The 20,901-nt window shown below is 59.0% G+C and overlaps 1 protein-coding gene across 1 annotated transcript in view; it reads right to left on the minus strand.

Moving 5' to 3' along the window:
* Window positions 1-19,243, minus strand: part of EPHA8 (EPH receptor A8) — a 34,162-nt gene extending 14,919 nt beyond the window's left edge. The window contains exons 1-4 of the mRNA XM_059690885.1: window positions 19,061-19,243; window positions 13,586-13,650; window positions 6,903-7,566; window positions 39-194 (exon numbers count right to left, since the gene is read on the minus strand). Coding sequence (XP_059546868.1) covers window positions 39-194; window positions 6,903-7,566; window positions 13,586-13,650; window positions 19,061-19,154 — 979 coding nt within the window. The 5' untranslated portion in view covers window positions 19,155-19,243. The remainder of the gene's footprint in view (window positions 1-38; window positions 195-6,902; window positions 7,567-13,585; window positions 13,651-19,060) is intronic.
* Window positions 19,244-20,901: the final 1,658 nt, after the last annotated feature.

The raw sequence follows: 20,901 nt of genomic DNA on the forward strand, positions 1-20,901 counted from the left end.
TCACACACGTGGTGCTGGGGTCTTGGGATGGTACTCACGGGTGCAGGCTGCAGACGGCGGGTCTAGCGCTGCGCGGTAGTAGCTGAGGTCACAGCGGCAGGCCTGGGTGGCCGGGGCCGTGGAGTGGCTGTGGGGAGGGCAGCGGGCACACAGCTGGTCCCCAGGGGCCGACTTGTAGAAGCCCAGCTCACAGGCTGTGGAGGAGAAGGTGGCTGGAGGTAAGCCCGCTGGTCTCGGGGACAACTCTCACTCTGACCCAGGGCTTCCTGGCGGGGGGCGGGGGGGTCCCCTGAGGGACAGAGGTGCAGACCTTCAGCATCCCCCGTCCTACCTTCATTTGTGAGGGAGGGACCGGAGCACAGAGAGGACCCGTGACTTACACAGGGCTGCACAGCAAGTCGAAGGCAGAGCTGAGGCCGGGACCCTGACACCGGAGTCCCAGCCCCAAAGGCGGCACAGGGAAGGGCCTCTCCTTCCCCAGCCCCTCCCACCAAGACCTGCCCATTACAGGACACGGGTCCTGAGTGAGATACCAGCCTCAGGGGCAGGGCCAAGAGGCTAAGACTCAAAGGGGAGCCAAACCCAGGGATGTCATTTGGGCCGGACACGAAAGGGGACAGGGAGTGAGAGTGGGCAGACACTCAATGGAAAAGACCCGTGTGCTAGGAGTTAGAAGAGCAGGAATGTGGGGAAGGGGGGATGGAAGTCTGTGTTTGATAAGCTCTCCATGCAATGCTGACCATTCAGGAATCGCAGGCCCCCGGCCCCTCTGAGATCGCGTCACTGTCACCGTGGCTGCCACGGACTTGTCTCCTACGTGGCCCTCTCTCCAGCCTCTGCCTCATGTCTCACCTGGATGACTCAGCAGCCTCCACACCCGGCCTCCAGCCCTGCTTTCCCAACCCCAGCGGCTGCGTGGGCACCTGCTCGGTGCCAGGCACTGACTGGGCGCTGGAGACACGGCCATGAGCCAGATCCACATGGTCTCTGCCTTCAGGGGGTGGCATTTGGGGGCACACAGGAAGCAGGCTGTGGTGTTCCCAGAAAGGAAAGAAAGGAGCAGCCAGCTCCCCCCAGAAGGAGACAGGAGGTCACATGTGAGCTGTGGCCTGAGGACAAGAACGAGTCAGCCATGCCGGGACCGGGCGTCCTCTGGGTTGAGGGACTCCCTATAAGGACGCCTGACTCTGTCGCTGCCAGTTCCAATCCTCACGGGCCCCCATAAGCCTGGCACCCCACGCTCTCCCTGCAGGCCCCTCACCCCGATCCTCAGGCAGAGCTAAAGGACGGGCCATTCCTCACACCCGGCAGGTTCTTTCCCTCTCAGAGCCTTTGCGCGTGCCGTGCCTTCCTCCAGGGCTGCCTGTTCTCCTGTGTCCACCTGTCAAACTCTTTCCAGATTCCTTTTAACCGTTTCTTCAATGAAGCCTTTTTGGACCCCCCCTACCCTCCCCCCCACACACACACGGCCACACGCACACAGAAGTGGCCACTGCCCTCCCTATTCCACAGCCCCTGCTCAGCCTCACCACCTGTAACACTTTGCTGTACTTATTTATCTGTGTGTCTCACTCTCCTCTTAGACCAGAAGGTCCCTGTGGGCAGATCCTTGTGAATAAGGCCCAGGACGGCCGTATTCATCCCACGGTTCCTAGCACCAGGCCAAGAGGTTGCCAATGCCGCTGGGAGTTTTCCAAGTGAGCTACTCGCACCATTATCTGCTCTGGGCAGAGCCCCAGGCCTTCAGGAGGCCCAGATGCCACCCAGCCAGGAGCTCCCAGCTCCATCCCTGGAACCGAACCTTCTGCACCAGGGACCCCCAGGGAGCTCACGGGCTCTTTTCCCACTAAGTCCGGTTCTAGAAAACCCTGGGCTTGAGAGGAGCTCTATTTGACAAGACATTACGTCATTTTAAAAATCATCTCTCTTTATTATAATAGCTAAAATCAGGTTAATTTGTAAAATTCTACTAACTTGAGAGAAAACCTGAAATCCAGAGACACGAGGATGTCCTTAAATTGCTGCAGAGACTCAGAAGCCGTGGAGTCAGGGGGGCCTCCAGGGTGGGGAATACGTGCCCCGGTTTTGAGACCCATCTGGGGAGGCCCTGAGGGGCCTTGGGCCTGACTGGGGGCTGGGAGCTTGGAATTGGGGGGCTCCTAATTGGCACACTGTGGTCTCACCTCCTCTTCCCAGGAGCCTCCTAGGAGGCCCAGTCCTGGGCCCAGCCCAAGAGCTCCCTTCTGAGCCCAGGAAGCGGGCTCTGCGCTTGGTCAGCAAATATTTGCTGAATGTGCTGTTGAACTGACGGACAGTGATCCCCACTGTAATTATCGGATCCACGTCGATCAGCACCTCAGAGACTGTTTGCTTATTCTGTCCCTCAGTTACTCCTTCACCCAAATTCACTGAGCACCCATGGACCCGAGCTCAGGAAGAGCTGGTCCTGCTCTCAGGGAGCTTTCAGAGCCGCGCGGGGCAGACAAGGACACATGCGTTGACATCCTGGCATGATGCCTGGCACCAAGGAAGCACGCGACAGTCTTCATTCAGAGACCCTGACCGTTCGGAGTTCATCTAAGACCTTGCCAGTTAAGACCAGCCCTGGGGTGCAGGCTGCCCGGGTTCCTTTTCTTGTCCAACCTCTTCACCTAAGCTAAGTGCCATGGGACATGTTGCTGGGCCTCAGTTTCCTCATCTGTACGAGGGGCGCTCCGAGGGCTGACGTGAGGATAACATGGACGCATACATGTGCATTCACGCCAGGATGCTGCCGGGCACTTATTATTACAAGTCTATGTCGTTGGCATTAATACATCTGTTTGACAGAGAGGAAACAGGTTCGGGGAGCTTGAGTGCCTCGCCCTCGTCACCCCCACCCTCGCCACGCCCCCAGCCAGAATGCAAACTCGGGAGGCGTCCCTGGCCTTGGAGATGGCCTCGCCACTCCGCCGCTCGCCAATGGGCAGTTCTCACACGCTTCACTAATCCCCATATGGCTCGAACGTGTCAAGGCCAGATTAATCCGCGCAATGAAATAAAATAATCTTTAATAAGAATACTAATCACCAGGCCTCAGGGAGCCCAGAGACCTGGAGGCAGAGCCGGGAATTAATGGCCCAGGCAGATGGAGCAGCTCTGGGCTGGGGCCCGGCCCTGCCCGTCCACCCAGGGTGCTTCCGGAGTCTGCGTGTGCCTGGCCCGTGTGGCCGTGGGCCAGGAGGGGCCCCTGCCCCTGCCGAGGGCACCTTGCCCAGGCCGCCTGTCAGGCCAGCAGCTGCCCGAGGCCCCGGCCACCTCTCTGTTCTCCCCCGCTAAGAGCTTGAGATTTGACAAATAAGGTGTCCGCCGGTGGACGACCAAAGGAAATTAATTCTAAATCAGATTTTAAACACAGTCAGGAGGCAAGAGAGCTCGGCGTTCATGCTCCCCCTCTGAAATGAGACTCCGGTATTTATAGAAAGATGATTAGGGCGGTGGAGGGTGATTTATAGTCGGTGTCCAGGTGACAGGAAGGACGGAACTGGGACTTCAGGCTGGACTGCTGCTCCCCGGGTGATACTCTCGGAGATCCTCCCCTGTCTGGGGCAGGGGTGGGAGGGGAGAGCACCAGATGTGGGGCAGTTCACTGGGTCAGGAACTGTGAGGCCTGGGGAGCTTCCTGGTCAGGGAGCTGATTCAGTCCACCACCCCTAGCTGTGTGCCCTGGGGCCAGTCACTTCACCTCTCTGGGCCTCCATTTCCTCACTGGTAAGCTGCATTCCCTCCTTATGGCTCTGATATTCTTCCGTGGGTCTCAGTCAGGCCTCCAAACAGTGCTGTGACCAGCTAGGTTCCTTCTCCTGAGTGAAGGCAAGCACAGCCCACTGCTAAGGGGCGCTGTGAGGGCGAAACTTGAGAAACAGGATCCCAGAGCCTGGCAGGGTGGCTGTCATGTGGCCTGGCCCCTGCTGCAGGCCTCAGGGGTGCGGGGGGTGGGGGAGGGCACTCAAGGCTGAGCAACTCAGGACCCCCCTCTTAGCAAGTCCCAGCCCTTCCTCTCCTCACTGTTTGCTCAGAGAGACCCATCCACCAGAGCAGGAGCCCCATAAACTGAGGAGGTCCCACAGCTCTGAGAGGACCCCCCTCAGGTAGCCACAGCCCAGGAAATGCACCCCCATCTGTTCCCAGCTTCTTATTGGTCCCCATCTTCGCACGGTCAGGCTACCCACCAAGGAGGGGGTGGGGATGGGGGACACAGCCGCCGCCCTTCCGTGGGCCTCAGTGCTGGGCCTGCGCTGCTCCTCAAGGAGGTGCCGCGGACAATCCCAGGAGCCCGCCCACAGGACGATCAGAAACCCTCTCTCCTCCAGCGACTTAAAACCGGCACTCTGTCCTGAAACCTCGCTGCCTGCAGCAGGGTACCGTGAATTAATATTTTCTATAAAACCTGTGATTACCTTGCAACTGGCATCATCATGCGTATTGTGATTTAAATGTAAAATTCAAAATCCGCTGCAATTCCCTGGCCCTGCTTTGCCTTCTCTTTATTTTTTATCGCCGCCCAGCAGCACCAGGAAATGGGGGTGGCCTTGGCCTCCCCCGGCCCTGGGGGGTTCCGCTGCTTAGGTTTTGGGGTTTCCACCAAGAGCCCTGCCCCTGACATGCTGGGGGACCTTGGGCAAGACACAGTCCCTCTCTGGGCTCCTCTTCCCGCCTCTGTCTAAGGAGGCCGGAGCAGTACCTCTGAGCAAAGCCCCAACCCTGAAGTCAGGAGGACCGGTCTCCCTCCTGCGGGCGAGCGCATCTCAGCGCACACAGGACAAGCAAGGGGCTTGTGCGTGCTTGGGGGCTGGACAGACCCAGAGCTGGGGGCAGCGGCGGACAGATGTCCACCTGCCGGTGAGCCAGTTACTGTCTGAGTGTTACCTGGGGAGGAGGGGGGCGGGGCTTTGAGGACACAGGAAACAGTTCAGGGCTCGGGAGTGAGACACCTGGCATCCGATCCCTCCCGTGTGACTTAAGTTGAGGGGCTCAATGTCTCGCATCTGTAAGGTGGGGACATAATAATTAGCTTCGGGAAGTATCGTAAGGATGAGAAACTGCGTGAACTCCCCGAAGGCGGGGACTCCCTGTGTCTATATCCCCGGGGCCTGGGACACAGTTAGATGCTCGACAGAATGAGTAGCTAACATGATGTGTAAGAATCACTAAGTGCCTGGCACATGGCAAATGCTCAAAAAATCGTCTCTAAAGGACTTTATTATCCCTACAGAAGGAGGGGGTGTTGGAAGCCAGCTCTGCTGAGAAAAGCAGTTGGGGTGGGCCAGGGATAGGTTAGATGCCTACCCCTGGCTCAGAGCAAGACAGACTAGGTCCCAGCTCCACCTCTCACCAGCTGTGAGACCTCAGTAGGTGATCTGACCGTCTGAGCCTCAGTTTTCCCATCTATAAAATGGAATTCTAATACCTGCCTTGCTACATTGAGCAAATGAACTGATGTCTGAGGAATCCCCTTGCAAGCTGTCAAGGCAACAGGGATGTCTATTATTATTATTATTATTATTATTATTATTATTATTACCCAGCCGGGAGCTGAGAAATACAGGGATGTCTGTGACAGGGACCGGGAGAGGCTGGGGATCTGGGGAGCCCGGTGCACTAGGCCACAGAGGGTAGAACAAACCCCGAAACAGGCAAATGTCACAGAAGGTGCTTTGAGTCTAGGGTCCAGGAGCAGTGAACTCGTAGCAGTTGGGAGTGTGAAAAAGGATTTTTAAGGAAACCAGAGAGCCCCAGAGAGGGGCTGGAAAGGGACTGGTAGCTGGATGGACGACCCTGGTCCCAGAGAATGACCTTGGTCCCCACAGCAGGCTTCGCTGTGCTGAGTGGCTGAGCTGCCATGTGTCCAGCCCCCGGGGAGGCCAAGGAAGGGCAGAGGGCAACCAGGCTGAGACCAGTACCAGCTGGGGTACCAGCTGTCTGTCCACACCTGCTCTCCCAGTGTTCCTGGGCTCGTGGGATGCTCGGCTGCCCTGTGCCACGTGGGGGTCTGCTGACCACACACACGTGCACGCGCATGCGCACACGCACACGCACACGCACACACACAGCTTGAGGTCGGCCCTGCTCCTGCTCCCTGACATGGAACCCCAGCAGTACACCTGTGGGGGCAGGTGTCATGCTAGTTATGACCCAGGTGCCCTCAGCTGTCCTCCTTCACAAGCACCTCGGCTGTCCTCTCCCAAGGCCCTTAGTAAGATCCCCCAGTGACATGCCCCACCTGGACAGCTCTCCCTGGTGTCCCTGCCCGCAGACCTTCACAATGGCCCCACACGGCACCCACTCACGGGGCCTGGCGCCACCTCCCTCCACCCCACAGGCCAGCAGTTTAGCGGTTTTGAGCACGGACTTTAGAGCCAGACTTCTGGGTTCACAGCCCTGTCCCTCCCCAGCTGTGTGACCTTGGGTCAAGTCACTTTGCCTCTCTGTGCCTCGTCTCATCTATAAAACCAGGACAACTGTCGTTTCTGTTTTATAGGTAGCAGTGCGATGGGATGAGTTAGTACGTGAAAGGTGCTTAGGACAACGCTGACCTGTCAGCTCACCGCATTGTTCCCTAGCACAGGTGTGCACCCAGGAACCCCGATCACACAGGGTCCTGTAGGGTTACCTCTCCACATGCCACGGAGGGTACCGCCTGGCTGGAGTGTGTTTCCCTCCTTGCCCCCCACCACACACAGATGGCTGGTGCATCTGCTGACCCAGAAACACGGGAGGTTCACCACTATCCCAGGTGCTGTGTGCACCACCCAGACGCCTGCTGATTGTGATGTGCCCCCCCGCCACCCCCCCACACACACCCTGGCAGCCCTGCCCCGACTGAGCCCACCCGCCAGCCAGCCCACACGGGGCGCGCTCACCCACACAGGCATCCTGCCGCTCCTCGTAGCCGGCGCTGCACACGCACTTGCCGATGGGCACCAGCCACTCGCCCTCGGCGCTGCAGTACATCTTGGGCGTGTCCCGCTCCTCCGAGTGCCGCACGCACTGGCCCCGCACCTCCACCAGCGAGGAAGAGTCTGCCCCGGTCACCGCCTCCGAGAAGGCAGCCAGGTTGCGCACCATGGTGGGGCACTTCTTGTAGTAGATGCGGAGGGACAGGATGGCCAGGCAGGCCCCGATGTCCTGGAAGGCCAGGTAGAAGCCGCGCTTGCTGAGCGGGCCCACGCCGCGCACCTCCGTGTTGAGCTTGAGGCGCCGCACGCCCAGGTCAGCGCCCGTGAAGCTCTCGTCGGCCGCGATGGTGTCGATCTTGAGGAACTGGCTCTCCTGCGTGCTGGCGCCCAGGTCGCGGTCCGACTCCAGGTAGTAGAGGTTGAAGGTCTCCTTGCAGGTGCCCAGCACGCCGGGCATGCTGTTGCAGTCGCGCAGGGTGAACTTGATCTCGGCGTAGACGCGCCGGGCACCATCGCGGGGCACCCAGCTGGTGCGCAGCCAGTTGTTCTGGTTGGGGCTCATGACGTTGCACACCTGGTATGTGTGGATGGGCCGGAAGGACTCGTCCACCTCGTTGATGGAGTCCCACTGCGGCAGAAAGAGCACAGCCCGCTGAAATGGGAGTCTGACAGTCCCCCCGCCACCTGCCTCATGCATGTGCTGGGGGGTCCTGGGGAAGAAGAAGGGGGGGCATCCTCCAGCCTGGAGGAGCTGACCTTGTCTGGCGGCTGTCACAGCTGCTAGACACCAGGCACCTACAGCTGTGGGGGCAGAGTGCCACTCCTTCTGGGGAGGGCTTACGTATGGCCTGTTTACAGATGGGCAAACAGAGTCTCAGACATATGAGCCCGTGCCTGAGGTCGCATAACTAGCGAATGATGGAGCCAGGACTGGATCCGAGACCAAGGCTGCACTGCTCCGGCCTCGTCTCTCTGTGGCCACTCCTATCCCTCCCAGAGTGCGGGGACCCGCGGGGGGAAGTCAGCGAGCCCACAGGCCAGTTTCCACATCAGCTCCCAGAGGAATCTTTCTGATGCACGGACCCCACCTCAAATCCTGCAGCAGCGCCCTCTGGTCTGGCGCTAGTTCAGTGACTGATGGATGGACTTGGCCCTGCTGCTCGTGATGGACCCTCAGCCCCCCACACAGGGCTGGGGGCTCCCGGGCCGGCCTGGGTCCACTCACAGGTGCCAGGATGCGGGAAAGTGGACTGTGACTGCTTCTGTGCCAGGTGCTGGCCAGGCATCGCTGACCACACCAGACACGACCAACGGAGTGAAACGGCACAGTGGATGGGAGAAAACATCTGCAAATCATGTCTCTGATAAGGAATTAATATCCAGAATCTGTAAAGAACTCCTACAACTCAATAACAAAAATACAAGCAGCCCAATTTAAAAATGGGCAAAGGCCCTGAATGGACATTTCTCTGAAGAAGATAGACGTGGAAAGATACTCAGCATCACTAACCAGTCGGGAAGTGTGACTCAAAAGCACAATGTGGTTCCACTTTACACCCATGAGTTATGATCAAAACAACAGCAAAAAACGAGTTTTGGTGAGGATGTGTAGAGACGGGAGCCCTGGAGTGTGGCTGGTGGGAATGTACAATGGTACAGGCAGGCACGGTGCGGAACAGTATGGTGGCTCCTCAGGAAACTAAACACAGAATCACCATATGGTCCGGCAATTCCACTTCTAATGAAATAAAGGCAGGGCCTCAGACAGGTATCCGCACACCCGCATTCACAGCGGCCAGAAGGTGGAATCACGTGTCCATCGGTGGATGAATGGACACCCAGAATGTGGCCTATCCACGCACGGGGGCAGTATTCAACCTGCAGACACAGGCTGCAACGTGGGGGACCCCAGGACATCGCACAGAATGAGATAAACCCGACACAAAAGGACAACTGTGGCGTGACTGCACTTCCACGAAGCTCTCAGACCAGTCAGATTCAGAGAGACAGGAAGCAGACAGGGGTGCCAGGGGCTGGGGAAGGCAGTGGGGAGGCATAGTTTAATGGGCACAGAAGTTTCGATTGGTAATAGTGCCGGACGCAGGGTACAGCATAGGGAACACAGTCAGTACTGCTGCGATGACCGTGTATGGGCCAGGTGGGTTCTGGACTTACGGGGGTTATGATTGTGTAAATGTCTAACCACTGTGCTGTACACCAGAAACTAATATAAGACAATATTGAACGTCAACTGTAACAGGAAGAGAAAGAAATAGAGTCAGAAGAAAAGGGGGACAAAAGGTAAAAGCCGCCACCACCACCACTCCTCGAGGTGCCCTGAGAAGCCGTGGGGTTCTGAGCTGCCCGCAAGAGGCAGAGCGAGGACCACGGGCACCTCACGTCCTTTCTGCCTGACACAGCCCCTCGGTTCCACCGCATCTTGGCCAGCCGTGTGGTCTGGACCCGCAGCACCCACAGCTGTGAAACGGAGCTCAGACAGGCCCACCTCTCCAAGGCCTCTGAGGATGGAGAGCAAGCCTGCACGTGTGCCGCTCGGGCCTGGCAGAGAGAGGCACCGAGGAGTGGGGCCGCTACCACGCTGAGCATCTTCCCAGCCCGCCTGCGCCTGCCTCCGGGACCACTGGGGGAAAGCCCAGCCTGTGCCAGCCTCACCTGAAAGAGATCATGCTTCCTGTAACCCCCCACCCCAAGAGGACCCCTGCCCTGCACCCCACCCCGCAGCTGGGGTCTCTAGGCAGTGCTGTGTCAGTCACATCTGGGGTTAAAGGCACTGTCACAATTAACAAAGCACCAAAGAGCCAACCAGCTGCTCCCTGTCTGTTTCCTGCCAGGGCCCGGGATAAATTAATCAGCTCTATTCAAGTCCGTTCCAGCTGCCCCACCGATGCCAACGGCCTGACCTGGCCCTGCCAGCCCCAGGGCTGCTGCGGGTGCCCAGAGTGGCAGGAATTCCTGGAGGCTGGCAAAAAGGTGGAATCCGTCCTGCTCTCCACCTGGGGCACCCCATCCCGGGCTGGGCGCCACTCCCACCCCAGCTGCCTCTCTAGCCCTGGCACCCTCCCCCCTCAACCCCCACCATTGCTCTGGAACTCGGTCTCTCATTCCCCGAACGGAACGCGGTGAACCAGCTGTGCAGCCCTGGGTATATCACATCCCTCTCTGAGCCTCGGGCTCTCCTCTCCGTATGTAGAATGGGGTGGCTGCAGCCTGCCCATTCCATCCGCTCTGGGGGATGGGGAGGACCCAGTGAGACAATGGAAAGGAATGTGTGCCCTCCTCTGAGGCAGCTGTTACTTACCAGAGGTGAAGCCAGCCCAGTGTGTGGAGGGCGGGGCGCAAAGGGAGGGGCACAGCCTGGTGAAAAGCATGGGTTCTGGGGCCAGACTCCCCCGCCCCCCCCCCCCCCCGCGCCCCAGCTTGGCGGAGATGCTTAACCTCTCAGAGCTTCTGGTTTGTTACCAGTAAACTGTCCTTTTCATGCATCATCTCATAGAGGACAAGTCCACGGAGCCCGTGTTACGGTCCCCACGTTATAAACATGGGGGTTGGGGGAGGTAAAGGATTTGCCCGAGACACACTGATTGGAGGCGGCAGAGCACCGGCTCATGGGGACCCAGCGCCTTGGCCTTCAGGCTGAGCCATCTGCCTGATAATCTGATAACTTTGCTGATGCTGGAGACGGTCCTGGGTGAGCCTGTACCAGGCTGTTTAACGGGCTGCAGGACCAGAGGGGTGGAAGGAACCTCAAGGACCATCTCCAAAGGCTCCCCACCCAGCTGGGCAGGACACTCACCTGGAAGGCATATTAAACCAAAGATCCCAGCTCCTCCCTAGACCCCCTGGATGTCAGCATCGGCAAGGTTCACCTGGTAGTCCAGTTCAAGGCCTGGAGTGTGGGAGCCAGGGGTCTCCCCTGGCCTTGTTCTCTCCCTGGGCAAGCCCCACAGACACAGGAGGTGGTCCATAACTCAGGGGACAATGCAGGGCGGCCTCCCAACCTCACAATGAGGGCAGAGACCAAAGAGAGCAGAAGGGACTCCACTCGGGCTCCAGGCTCAGAGATATGAGTTCCAGTCCATCACTTAGTGTGGAGAGCCAGCACAGCCATGGCATACTCAGCCCCACGTTGGGCGCCATATGTGCAGAGCCAGCTCAGCCAGTTTCGGTGAGTCTGAGAGGGGGTGGTGAAGGATTGAGAAAAGACAGACAAGAGAATGAAAGCTGGGTCTGGGTTGGACGCTGTCCTCTCTGATGGAGAGCTAGCGACAGCGCCACGGCCTGAAAGGCGTGTCTTTATTTTATAGCCAGATTCCACGAGGCAAAGTAAGGGCGTGGTCAAGAGTGGGTTTTGAATCTACTCAATTACATGCACCTGAACTCTATCAAGCCCACATGACTCAGCCACGTGGGACCACAGGTTCGGACCGTAGGGTCAAGCTTACAACCATAGCCTTTGGCTATAATGGTGCTGGGCGGGCTCTGCCCTCCAAGCTGGGACCTGCACATGGCTTTGCCATGAGAGGACTGTGCCCTCTCATTAGTCCGAGGCTTGAGCCTGTGCAAACACTGTAGCCGCTCCCCACAACTTAGAACCTGTCTGACGATGAGTAATGATCTCCCAGGGCTCTGAGCCTCAGTGTCCTCATCTGTAAAATGGGGTGGCTGTACCTGCTTGCAGGATTGGGAGTGAGGATCAAATGAGATAACCTCTGTAGATTGTTAAGAGCTATTGGGTATAAGTTATTATTTGTTCTAAGTCCCAAATGAAATGGGATGACTCTGAGCCATACTTTACAGCACCCTGCAAACAAAAGAATTACACAAGCCAGGTCCTGCTCCTCGCCTGCTTAAAATCCTCACCACTCCTCGTTACCCTCAAAACCAAGTCCTGAGATCTGAGGGGGACAGAGACACCCAGAGCCAACCTGGAGCCAGGCCCACTCCCCCTTAGCTGCGGGGTGTCAGGGGAAATGCTGACCCAGACCACAGCAGGCAGTCCCCTCCTCATGGGCCAGCCCCTGGCCCCCGGCAGAGCCAAGATCCTTGTTCACCCCCCTCCCCGCTAGGAGACAGCCAACTGGGGCACACAGAGAGCACGGCCCAGGGAGAGACGGAGGCCCAGGGAGGTAAAGGGACACCCCAAGGACCCCGCCTTTGTCTCAGGCAGGACTGGCCTGCTCAGCCACAGAAGGGGTTCCCTACTAGCTCTTGGGCCCCGAGGCCTAACCCTCCAGCTCCTGAAGCCTGGTGCCCAAGGACTGAGGACAGGAAGCGACTCAGCTTATTGCTCCCTGGGACCCCGGAAGAGAAGGGGAGTTCTGACCTCAGCCACAGGCCACAGGCCACAAATGGCCCGGATGAAAAGCCTACCTCAAAGTAAAGAAATGACCCCCTTCATCAGTGTGAACTCCTGGTGTCACGATCATCGTTATTATTATTAACACGATTATCCCTCTGTCCCCAGAGCCTCGGAAGCCAGTGTTCACGAAAGAACTTGTGGTACATGATGTGCTCACGTCTAAAGCAGGGATGTGCGTGTGTGTGTGTGTGTGTGCATGTGTGTATGTTTCTGAGCACATTTGTAGGAGGAAATTTATGTGAGATACAACCATACTATCCTATATAATAAAAGTGTAGTATGAAAATTGTCCCCTCAACCAGGAGATCGTCCAGGAGTTTGACCAGGGGGCGGGGCTGGCCGGGGGAAGGGAGGGAGGCTCCAGCCGGCAACCAGCAGCCGCTAGGGACCCTACCAGTGCACGAATTTCCTGTACTGGGCCTCTAGTATACTAATAACAGTGATGGTGACAATGCATTCAGGGAAGGCTCACTGGTAACAGGCACAGTCTAAGATCACGTGTCGCCAAAGCCCACGGGATCGTCACATGCTCCTCCCTTTCTAGAGACGGGAAACAGACCCAGGGGGGGTGAGGTGGTGACCCAGGGCCCCAGCTAGTCGATGGCAGAGCCAGGACCTCACCAGACTCTTTGGCTTTCCTGCCCCGCCTCCTGGGATTTGGATAAGAGAAGTGGAGGGACCAGGCAGTGCAGCCTTGTCCCTGGAGTTACCATGTCTACTCCCAGGAGAGTGGGAGGGGTTCTCCCATGAGCACTGACCCAAAGGGAGCTGATGGGCTGAACCAGATAGGCCTGGGGCTGGCACTGCCAGCCAGGTGGTGCTGATGGAAAAGAGAAGCAAGCAGGGAATCCAGGTTTCCTGACAGCCCCTGGTGAGGGCAGGGCAGCTGTGAGGGAGGGGACCAATCCTGAAGCTGTGAAAGCCCCAGAAAGGGCCCTTCCTGGCCCTGTTCCTCGACAATGACATGCCTTAGGCTACCCTGGGCCCAGCTGTGGCACATCGTGAGTCTGCAGACCCAGGACGCAGACATGAGGATCCCACATCTGGGGCCTCAGACATGAAGCACCAGTTGCCCAGCACCGGGGGTGGTTCTCTATTCCCAAGGCTCTGTGCACACAACACTGTTAAGAAATCAGCAGCTCTGTCTCTCATTGCTGTGTGTCCTCGGGTAAGTGCCTTCACCTCTCTGTGCCTCTGCTTCTTATAGATCTATCTGATTAGATTCTGTGAGTCACAGCCACCCTCTGCCCCACTGCCCATCACTTACCCCGTGAGCCGGATACGTGAGCCAGCCCCAGTCCCCATAGATGGTTGACGTGTCCAGCAAGTTCACTGCAAAACAGGAGATGAGAGCACATGACATCCCTGGGACCGCCTTCCCTAGGGCCACAAGACCCCCTGGCCCAGTCACACGCCAGGCCCTGCGTTTACCGATGTGTGTGTGTTTACACAGGGCCTTGCTGCACAGTCTCACGCCAGCTCCATAGCTATGTGTCCTTTCTGACTTGCCCCATCCATCAAGGCTCAGCTCAAGTTCTCTCTCTTCCCTGAAGCCTTCTTCTACCACTTCAGCCGAAACGCGGTCTTCTGAACTCCCAGAATACAAGCTGCCCCGAGTGCCAGCTGCCCCGCTTGGTGGGCCCGTGGGCAGGCTGAGATGGGCTCAGGAGGCTGGAGGCCCGGGTCATAACCCCGGCTCTGGCACTTAGAAGCTGTGTCCTGAGCACGTCCCTTCCCCTCCCTGAGCCTCAGCTTCCTCCTCTGTGAAATGGGGTGACAGTGGTTCCTGTCTCACAGGGATTTGTGAAGATGACCCTCGCCTATTCATGGGACATAATGGCATTCAAAGTTACCACCAAACTTCATGCTGTGAGGCCATACCTCCCCCAGAGGACTGGCCCAGCTTTATAATCACCAGTGTCCCCCAGGAGATGCTCCGCACCCAGTAGGTCCTCTGTGCACAATTAATGCGGAGGGACTTAGGGCAGTAGAGCTGCCTCTCGGTGAGCACGTACTATGTGCTGAGCTCTGCAAGGAGAGCTTGAGATGCCTCATCTGTGACCCACACAACCACCCTGAGAGGTGGCCTTTCTTATCTGCATTTTATAGATGAAAACACTGAGCCTCAGGGAAGTTCAGGAACGTGCCCAGAGCACCACAGGTGTGGCCAGCGGGGTTGGCATTCAGAGCACCTGCTGTGGCAGCCATAGACAATGCCCCCAGCCCTGGCAGCCTGGCTCCAGGTGCGGGGGAAGGAGCTCGGCCAGACCCTCACAGCAGGGAAACGAGCCCACAATTGGAGTCAAACCCCTCTGGGCTCCTATCTCAATACATCTACTTGTAGCAGGAGGTTCTCTGAACCTCAGTTTCCTTGCCTGTAAAATGGGGATAATAAGATCAAAGGGTGGATGAGGGTCAACTGTAAAGCCTGGAGTCAATGCCAGTTCCCTGTCCCTAAGTCCTGCCTCTCTCTTTGTACCTCAAACCCACCCACTCCCTTTTCAGCGATAAAGAAATCAGGGCTTGAATCCCAGTTCTGTCTCTAACTGCTGTGTGTCCTTGGGTAAGTCCCTTCACCTCTCTGGGCCCCTGCTGCCTTTGCTGTGCCTGGTGATAGTTGTCTGAGAGAGTTTTTGGCTCCCCGGGGCTTTCCATTTCACTCTCTGCTCATGTACCCTCTCTCCCAGCCAGCAATCACGGGTTTCCAACTAACCAGATGGGCAGGCTTGAGCAGGTTACAGAGGGTTAAAGCGGCCGGGCCCTCCTTACACTCTGCCTGCTGGAAGGCTGGAAGACAGAAGCCTGAGATTTCCAGAGCTCGATGCCTGCCCCTCAAAGATGGAGACAAGTGTCCTCAGGAAATGTTGGAGGGAGGATGCTCGTATTTGCTGATTTCCTTTCTCCTTTCACCCTCCCCACCCAACTGGGGAGTTGATGGGAGCAGGCTGGCTGGAGCAAGGGCTTGCAGAACCAGGGAGGGGTCCCCAGAGGCCAGGTAGGATCAGGGGATGGATCTCCCCTCCCCGGCCCCACGCCAGGGGCGCAGGCAGAGCAGCCTTCCCGCCTGCCTCCCTCCCTCCCTCTCAGGCAATGGAAAGAAAACTGGGTCAGGCAGCTCTCTCCTGCTGCCTGGAGGGAGGGAGAGGGGGCCGCACTGCAGTTTCCCCCAGACCAGCAGGGCCTAGTTTGGGGAGAGGGGGTGAAAGAGACCTGTGGATGCCCCCACCCTCCCCACCCCTTCTCCACGCCGCTCAGCCTGCCCCTGCGCAGCGGATACCTGACTGAATGTCCCCCGCCTGGACTCCTCCCCCTGGAATACCCTGACTCTAGGGCAGCTGCCTACAGACCCCGCTTTCCAGCCCTCCCCTCCCCTGGGAGTCCCCCCACACACACATTTGCAGCAGATTCTGGACCAGCCAGCCAGCGGGGTTGGGGGGGGGGCTCAGATAATCCAAAGATAAGTCAGAAATCGATTCTATCGGATTCAGGAAGAGCTATAGGATTCCAGGGCTGCTTGTTCTAATTCTTTCCAGACCCTTCTCGGCCCCTCCCCGCTCTTCTCCCTCTGTCCCCCTCTGCCCTACCTCCTGTCCCCTCTGGTGGGGGGACGCTGAGTGTCTTTCACGGGCAGCTCTGGCCACGGCAGTTTTCATCAGGGCTGGAGGGAATCCCAGCATCAGGCCCGCCTGGCCTGGCCTGAGTCCCCAAGGAGATGCACACCCTTCTAGTCACCAGGGCTGGGCTGTCTCCTGCCTCTTGCACTGCCGAACCGTGTGACCTCTGTGATGTCCATTCCCCTCTCTGGGCCTGTCTCCCCACTTACAAATGTAAGGGTTGGGCTAGACGGTCTCAGGGCCTTCAATGAAGCAAGTCACTGAACGCCTCTGTGCCTCAGTTTCCTCATCTGCCAGATGTCCATTGACATCCCTTCTGGGCCTGCCTGCCCGGCGGTTCCGGGGGATCAGATGGGTCCCCCTCCTGCGCTGAGAAGAACAGACAAGCCTTTCCTGTTCGACTGTGGAAGGCATTATGAGATTCCTTTTTTCTCCAGCACCGTCACCTTCCCCCATTCCATTTCGCTGAGACTAATACTTAAATTGATTTACATTCCCCGAGGACACAGCGCATGATGGTGAGGCTGGAGGATTCGGGGTGGCCAGGGGATGTCAGCCAGGACGCCAATGCCTCTGAGATCACCCAGAGAGTGGGTAGTCCCCACCGGAGTAATGAAGGCTGCGAGCCTGGCGGGGCTGGCTGTGGGGGGCCGGAGGAGGGACCTGGTATAGGGACACCTGACCAGCCTGGGGCACTGCCACCTTTGGGACCCCAGCGGGGAACAGAGCCCCCTCCTCGAGTTCCAACAGTCCCCCTGGCTGCCCCGGCTCTGCGCCGGCTGCGCTGGAAGGGACTCCTGGCTGTCCCACGGGGAACATTCCCTAGGTCCCCACCCATGGCTCCTGACCCACAAGGGGAACCCAGGCCCGGCTGTGGGTGCCTGCTGCACTGACCAGATAGGTGTGGACAATGCGTCCCCCCACCCTGCCGACCTCCCCGCCTGCCTCTCTTTATAGATCTTGCCTCTTCCCCAACTGTTGTCTCTCGTGGACACAGACACGTCCTCTCTCTCAGGCCGGTGGTCTATCCTCCCCCAAGTCCCCTCCCTAGGGGACTCTGGTGTTTGCTGCTGCAATTCCAGAGGGTGCTGGCTCTACCCCAGGGGAGCTGAATTAAGGAATTGCGGGTGCACCACCCAATGCCCAGAGCCTTGATGCCGGTCCCCTCGGAATCCTACTGGGTAAAGCAACTGCCCTCTTCCCTGTACTCAACCCTGGAAGACTGCTTCTCAGACCACAGCTCTGAGTCACTGCCCACCTCTCCTGACTCCTGGTGCCTCAGGAGCCCGTGCCCCACCCCAGCCAGGCTGTTCCTCCTGCCATCTCACCTTAGCTCCCCTGCTGTGGTCCCTGCTCGCATGACCCGTTTCGTTGGAAACTATGAGTTTACCGATGTCCGTGCATTTATTCTGTGCACACGCATTTCCATGGCACGAATGCAAGTTTGAAGGCCTCCTTATATGTGGTGTCTGCCCACAGATGTGCATATTTTCAAATGTAGGCATCTGTGCCTACATGTGTGTGCACACGTGTACTGCCTGCATTTCTGTGCGTGACAGTGGGCGGAGGGGGGCTGTCACGCACGGGGGTCCCTACAGGCCTGGATCTATGCATGTGAAGCCTGCTGTGTCCATGTGTGCGTGTGTGCTTGAGGGTCTGGCTACATCTCTGTGAGCTGTTCGTGTGTGTGTGTGTGTGTGTGTGTGTGTGTGTGTGAGGAACACTGGCTCTGGCGCTCCCTTGAATCTGAAGTTTGTTCTCCCGGGTGAGACCCAGGACATCAGTCCTGGGATCCTGCACGGAGCACTAGGTCGCTTCCTCTGGGCAGCAGAGGTCTGGGGGGGGGGGTGGCGGGGTGGGGGGAGTGAGGGCTGGGGCTGGGTCTGGGAGCAGAACTCAGGGCAGCACCCTGTGTGTGCCAGGTGTGGGGCCCTGCCTTGGTGTTGGGGACCCTGATGGAGGCCCCCTCCCAGCTTTCCTTGTCCCCTCCCATCACCGGCAGGTCACCTTCCAGACCCTTTTGGTCCTGACTGTTCAGTTCACAACCCTATTCCAGCCCCTCTCCCATGTGCCCTGAGTGACCCGGCTGCCCCAGCCTTGTCCCTGGACAAGACCCTGATCTCCGGGCCTTGCTTGCCTCAGTTCCTCCGCCAACCCCTACGCTCTCCCCTCACTGGCTCTTCCTCCCAAGGCCACCCCTTCCTGCTCACCATCGCTGCCTCCCCACCAGCTATTCCTCCCTGGCTGCAGCCCCCACCCCCCAGCCCTCCAGCCCACCACTTCCAAGACTCTCGCTCCCTGCCCCTCATTTCTTTTTTTTTATTATTAATTAAAGCTTTATTGTTCAGATTATTACATTTGTTCCTCTTTTTCCCCCCATAACTCCCCTCCACCCAGTTCCCACCCCACCCTCCTCCCTCACTCCCCACCCACTGTCCTCATCCATGGGTGTACGATTTTTGTCCAGTCTCTTCCCGCATCCCCCACACCCCTTGCCCCCCCCCCCAGGAATAGCCAGTGCACTCCTTCATTTCTGTCTTCCCCCGAACCTGTCCTGTTCTCTCTGGTCCTCAGTTCGTGTTCCCACTCTCAGTGCCATCCCTGCCCCTTTTCCTCCAGCCTCTGACCTCTCCCTGCATCCCTGAGCCCCTCTGTCACGCTGTGCTCTGTCCCCACCCGTCCCTGCCCGCTCTGTCCCCTCTCTCCTCTATACCTCTCCTCTCATCTCCTGTCCCCCATCCTGTCCCCCGTCCCCAGTGTCTGATCCTCAGTTCGCCGTCCCCAGCTCCGAATCCCTCAGCCCTGTCCCCAGTCCCCCCTGCCTCTGCCCTCAGCCTCAACCCTTCGGTCCGTCCCCTTCTCCATCCCACTGTTCCTGAACCCCGGGTCTCTCCCGCAGGCAATCCCTGTCCCCCCCCAAGCCCAGGGTCCCAGCCCCCAAGCCCAGGGTCCCAGCCTCCAAGCCCAGGGTTCCAGCCCCCAAGCCCAGGGTCCCAGCCTCCAAGCCCAGGGTCCCAGCCCCGGTGGCGCTCAGGGTCGAGGAAAAGGAAGTTGAGCCTCGATCAGCGGGCGCCGCGCCCCCGTCCCTCGGCCGCCCCCGCCCCGCCGCCGCCGCCGCCACCGCTCACCTTCGCCGCGCGCCGCGGACACGCAGGTGGCTGCCGCCGCCGCGGCCGTGACGACCCAGAGCGCGGGGGGCAGGCGTCCCCGGGCGGAGGCCATGGCCGGGAGGGCGGGGGCGCCGCTCACCCTCGGCTCGGCCGCGGCGGCGCGCTCCCCAGCTCCCCGCACACCCGGCAGCCGGGCGCACACACCGGCGCACACGCGGCTCCCAGCGCACACGCGGGCACCCGCGCCCGCCGCCGCCGCCCCGGACGGGGGCCGGCCCGTCACGGCGCCAAGCCAATCAGCACCGAGGCGAGGGGGCGGGCTGGAGCGGGCGGCGGGCAGCGGCCCGCGACACCACCGGGCACGTGCGCACGCCCGCACTCGCCCGCCCGCCCGCCCCTTCGGGGGTAGCGCGCTCCGTGCCACAGTCGGGACGCCCCCGCGACACCGGGATACACAGACCCACCGGGAGAAGCCCCGGGTGCACACAAGGGTCGCATCCACCTGCACACTCACTCTTACACGCACGACTCACACTCACACTCGCCTACACCCGCCCAGTGACCCGCTCGGATGCACACATACTCGTTCACCAACAGAGGCCCAGAGACCCGCCTAGAGGCAACCTCAGAAAGCACTTTTCGGTGAAAACGCTCATAGTGGGCATGAAGGGGGCACCCTGGGTTTAGAGTGCAGTGGTCTGGAGCGCAAGCTCTGGGCCAGACAGAGAAGGGATTACATCCTGACTGTGCCGCCTGGGGCAAGTGTCTTAACCTCTCTGAGCCTCAGCCTCCATGTCTGTGAAACAAGGACAATAGTATCCGAGTCCCAGGGCTGTTGTGTGATTTATATGCAAGGACGCAGGTACAGTGCACCGCCTACGCCAGGCACACAGCCAGGAGGCTGGCAGTGGCAGCTGCTCTGGGATGGTGGGGATTACCACTCCCTGCTTCTCCTCCCTTGCCTTTCCCCACCTCCCCTTCCATTCCCAGGAGTGGGCTTTCATCCTGGGAAAGCTGTGGGGGGAGGGCAGGGACCTGGGGATCCGTCCAGGTGTCAACCCACCCCCCCCAAACCCCATGAGCGCCTGGTGGGCCAAGTTGTCCTGGAAGCAGATAAGAGGTCTGCAGCTCCCAGGGGCTGGTCCTCGAGCGAGCTGGGAGCAGGGGGGGGGGGGGGGGGGTGCCTCCTGGGGACATGTTCTGATGCTACCTCTGACTTCTAACTATTACCCCTGACCGCACTCCCAGCTCCTGCACTCGCCAGGGAAGAGCTGGACCGCAGCTGGAGGTTAAAGGATGATAAAGGCTCTCTGGGGAGTGTGCGCCATGTGCCAGGCCCTGCGCGAGGAGCTTTGTAAACTTGCTCTACTTTAAGCGTCACGGGGCCCTGTGGGCAGGTGCAGCTAAGGAAACTGAAGTGCAAAAAGGCCCTCATTTGCCTTAGATCACACCGCTGGGTAAATGCTCAGACCCAGATGCACTGGACGCCAACGCCCACTCTCAGCCATGCGTCTTGGTTACAGAAGGAGAAAGACAGCTCCAAGTGGGAGCCCTTTCCCCACAGCTCAGATCAACGGTCTCAAAGTGGGTAGTAAGCCCACCGTTACCAGGAGCATTCAAGCCAACACTGGGTGGAGACTGTCCAGGGATGCTGTGAAGGGGTGGGGGGCAAAGGGAGCAGGCTGCAGGAGACCCAGAGAGGCGAACGCAGATGCCTGCAGGAGACAGGCTGGCCCCCTGATGGAACCTGCTAGGGGAGTGCTCCCGGCTCCAGACAACACTGCCGTGGGGACGGGAGCCCAGTTTTCTGCATTTTCAGGAGAAGTTTATGTCTTGATTTTTTATGTGGTGTCTCCTAA

This window comes from Myotis daubentonii, chromosome 3, assembly GCF_963259705.1.
Source record: "Myotis daubentonii chromosome 3, mMyoDau2.1, whole genome shotgun sequence".
Taxonomy (NCBI): domain Eukaryota; kingdom Metazoa; phylum Chordata; class Mammalia; order Chiroptera; family Vespertilionidae; genus Myotis; species Myotis daubentonii.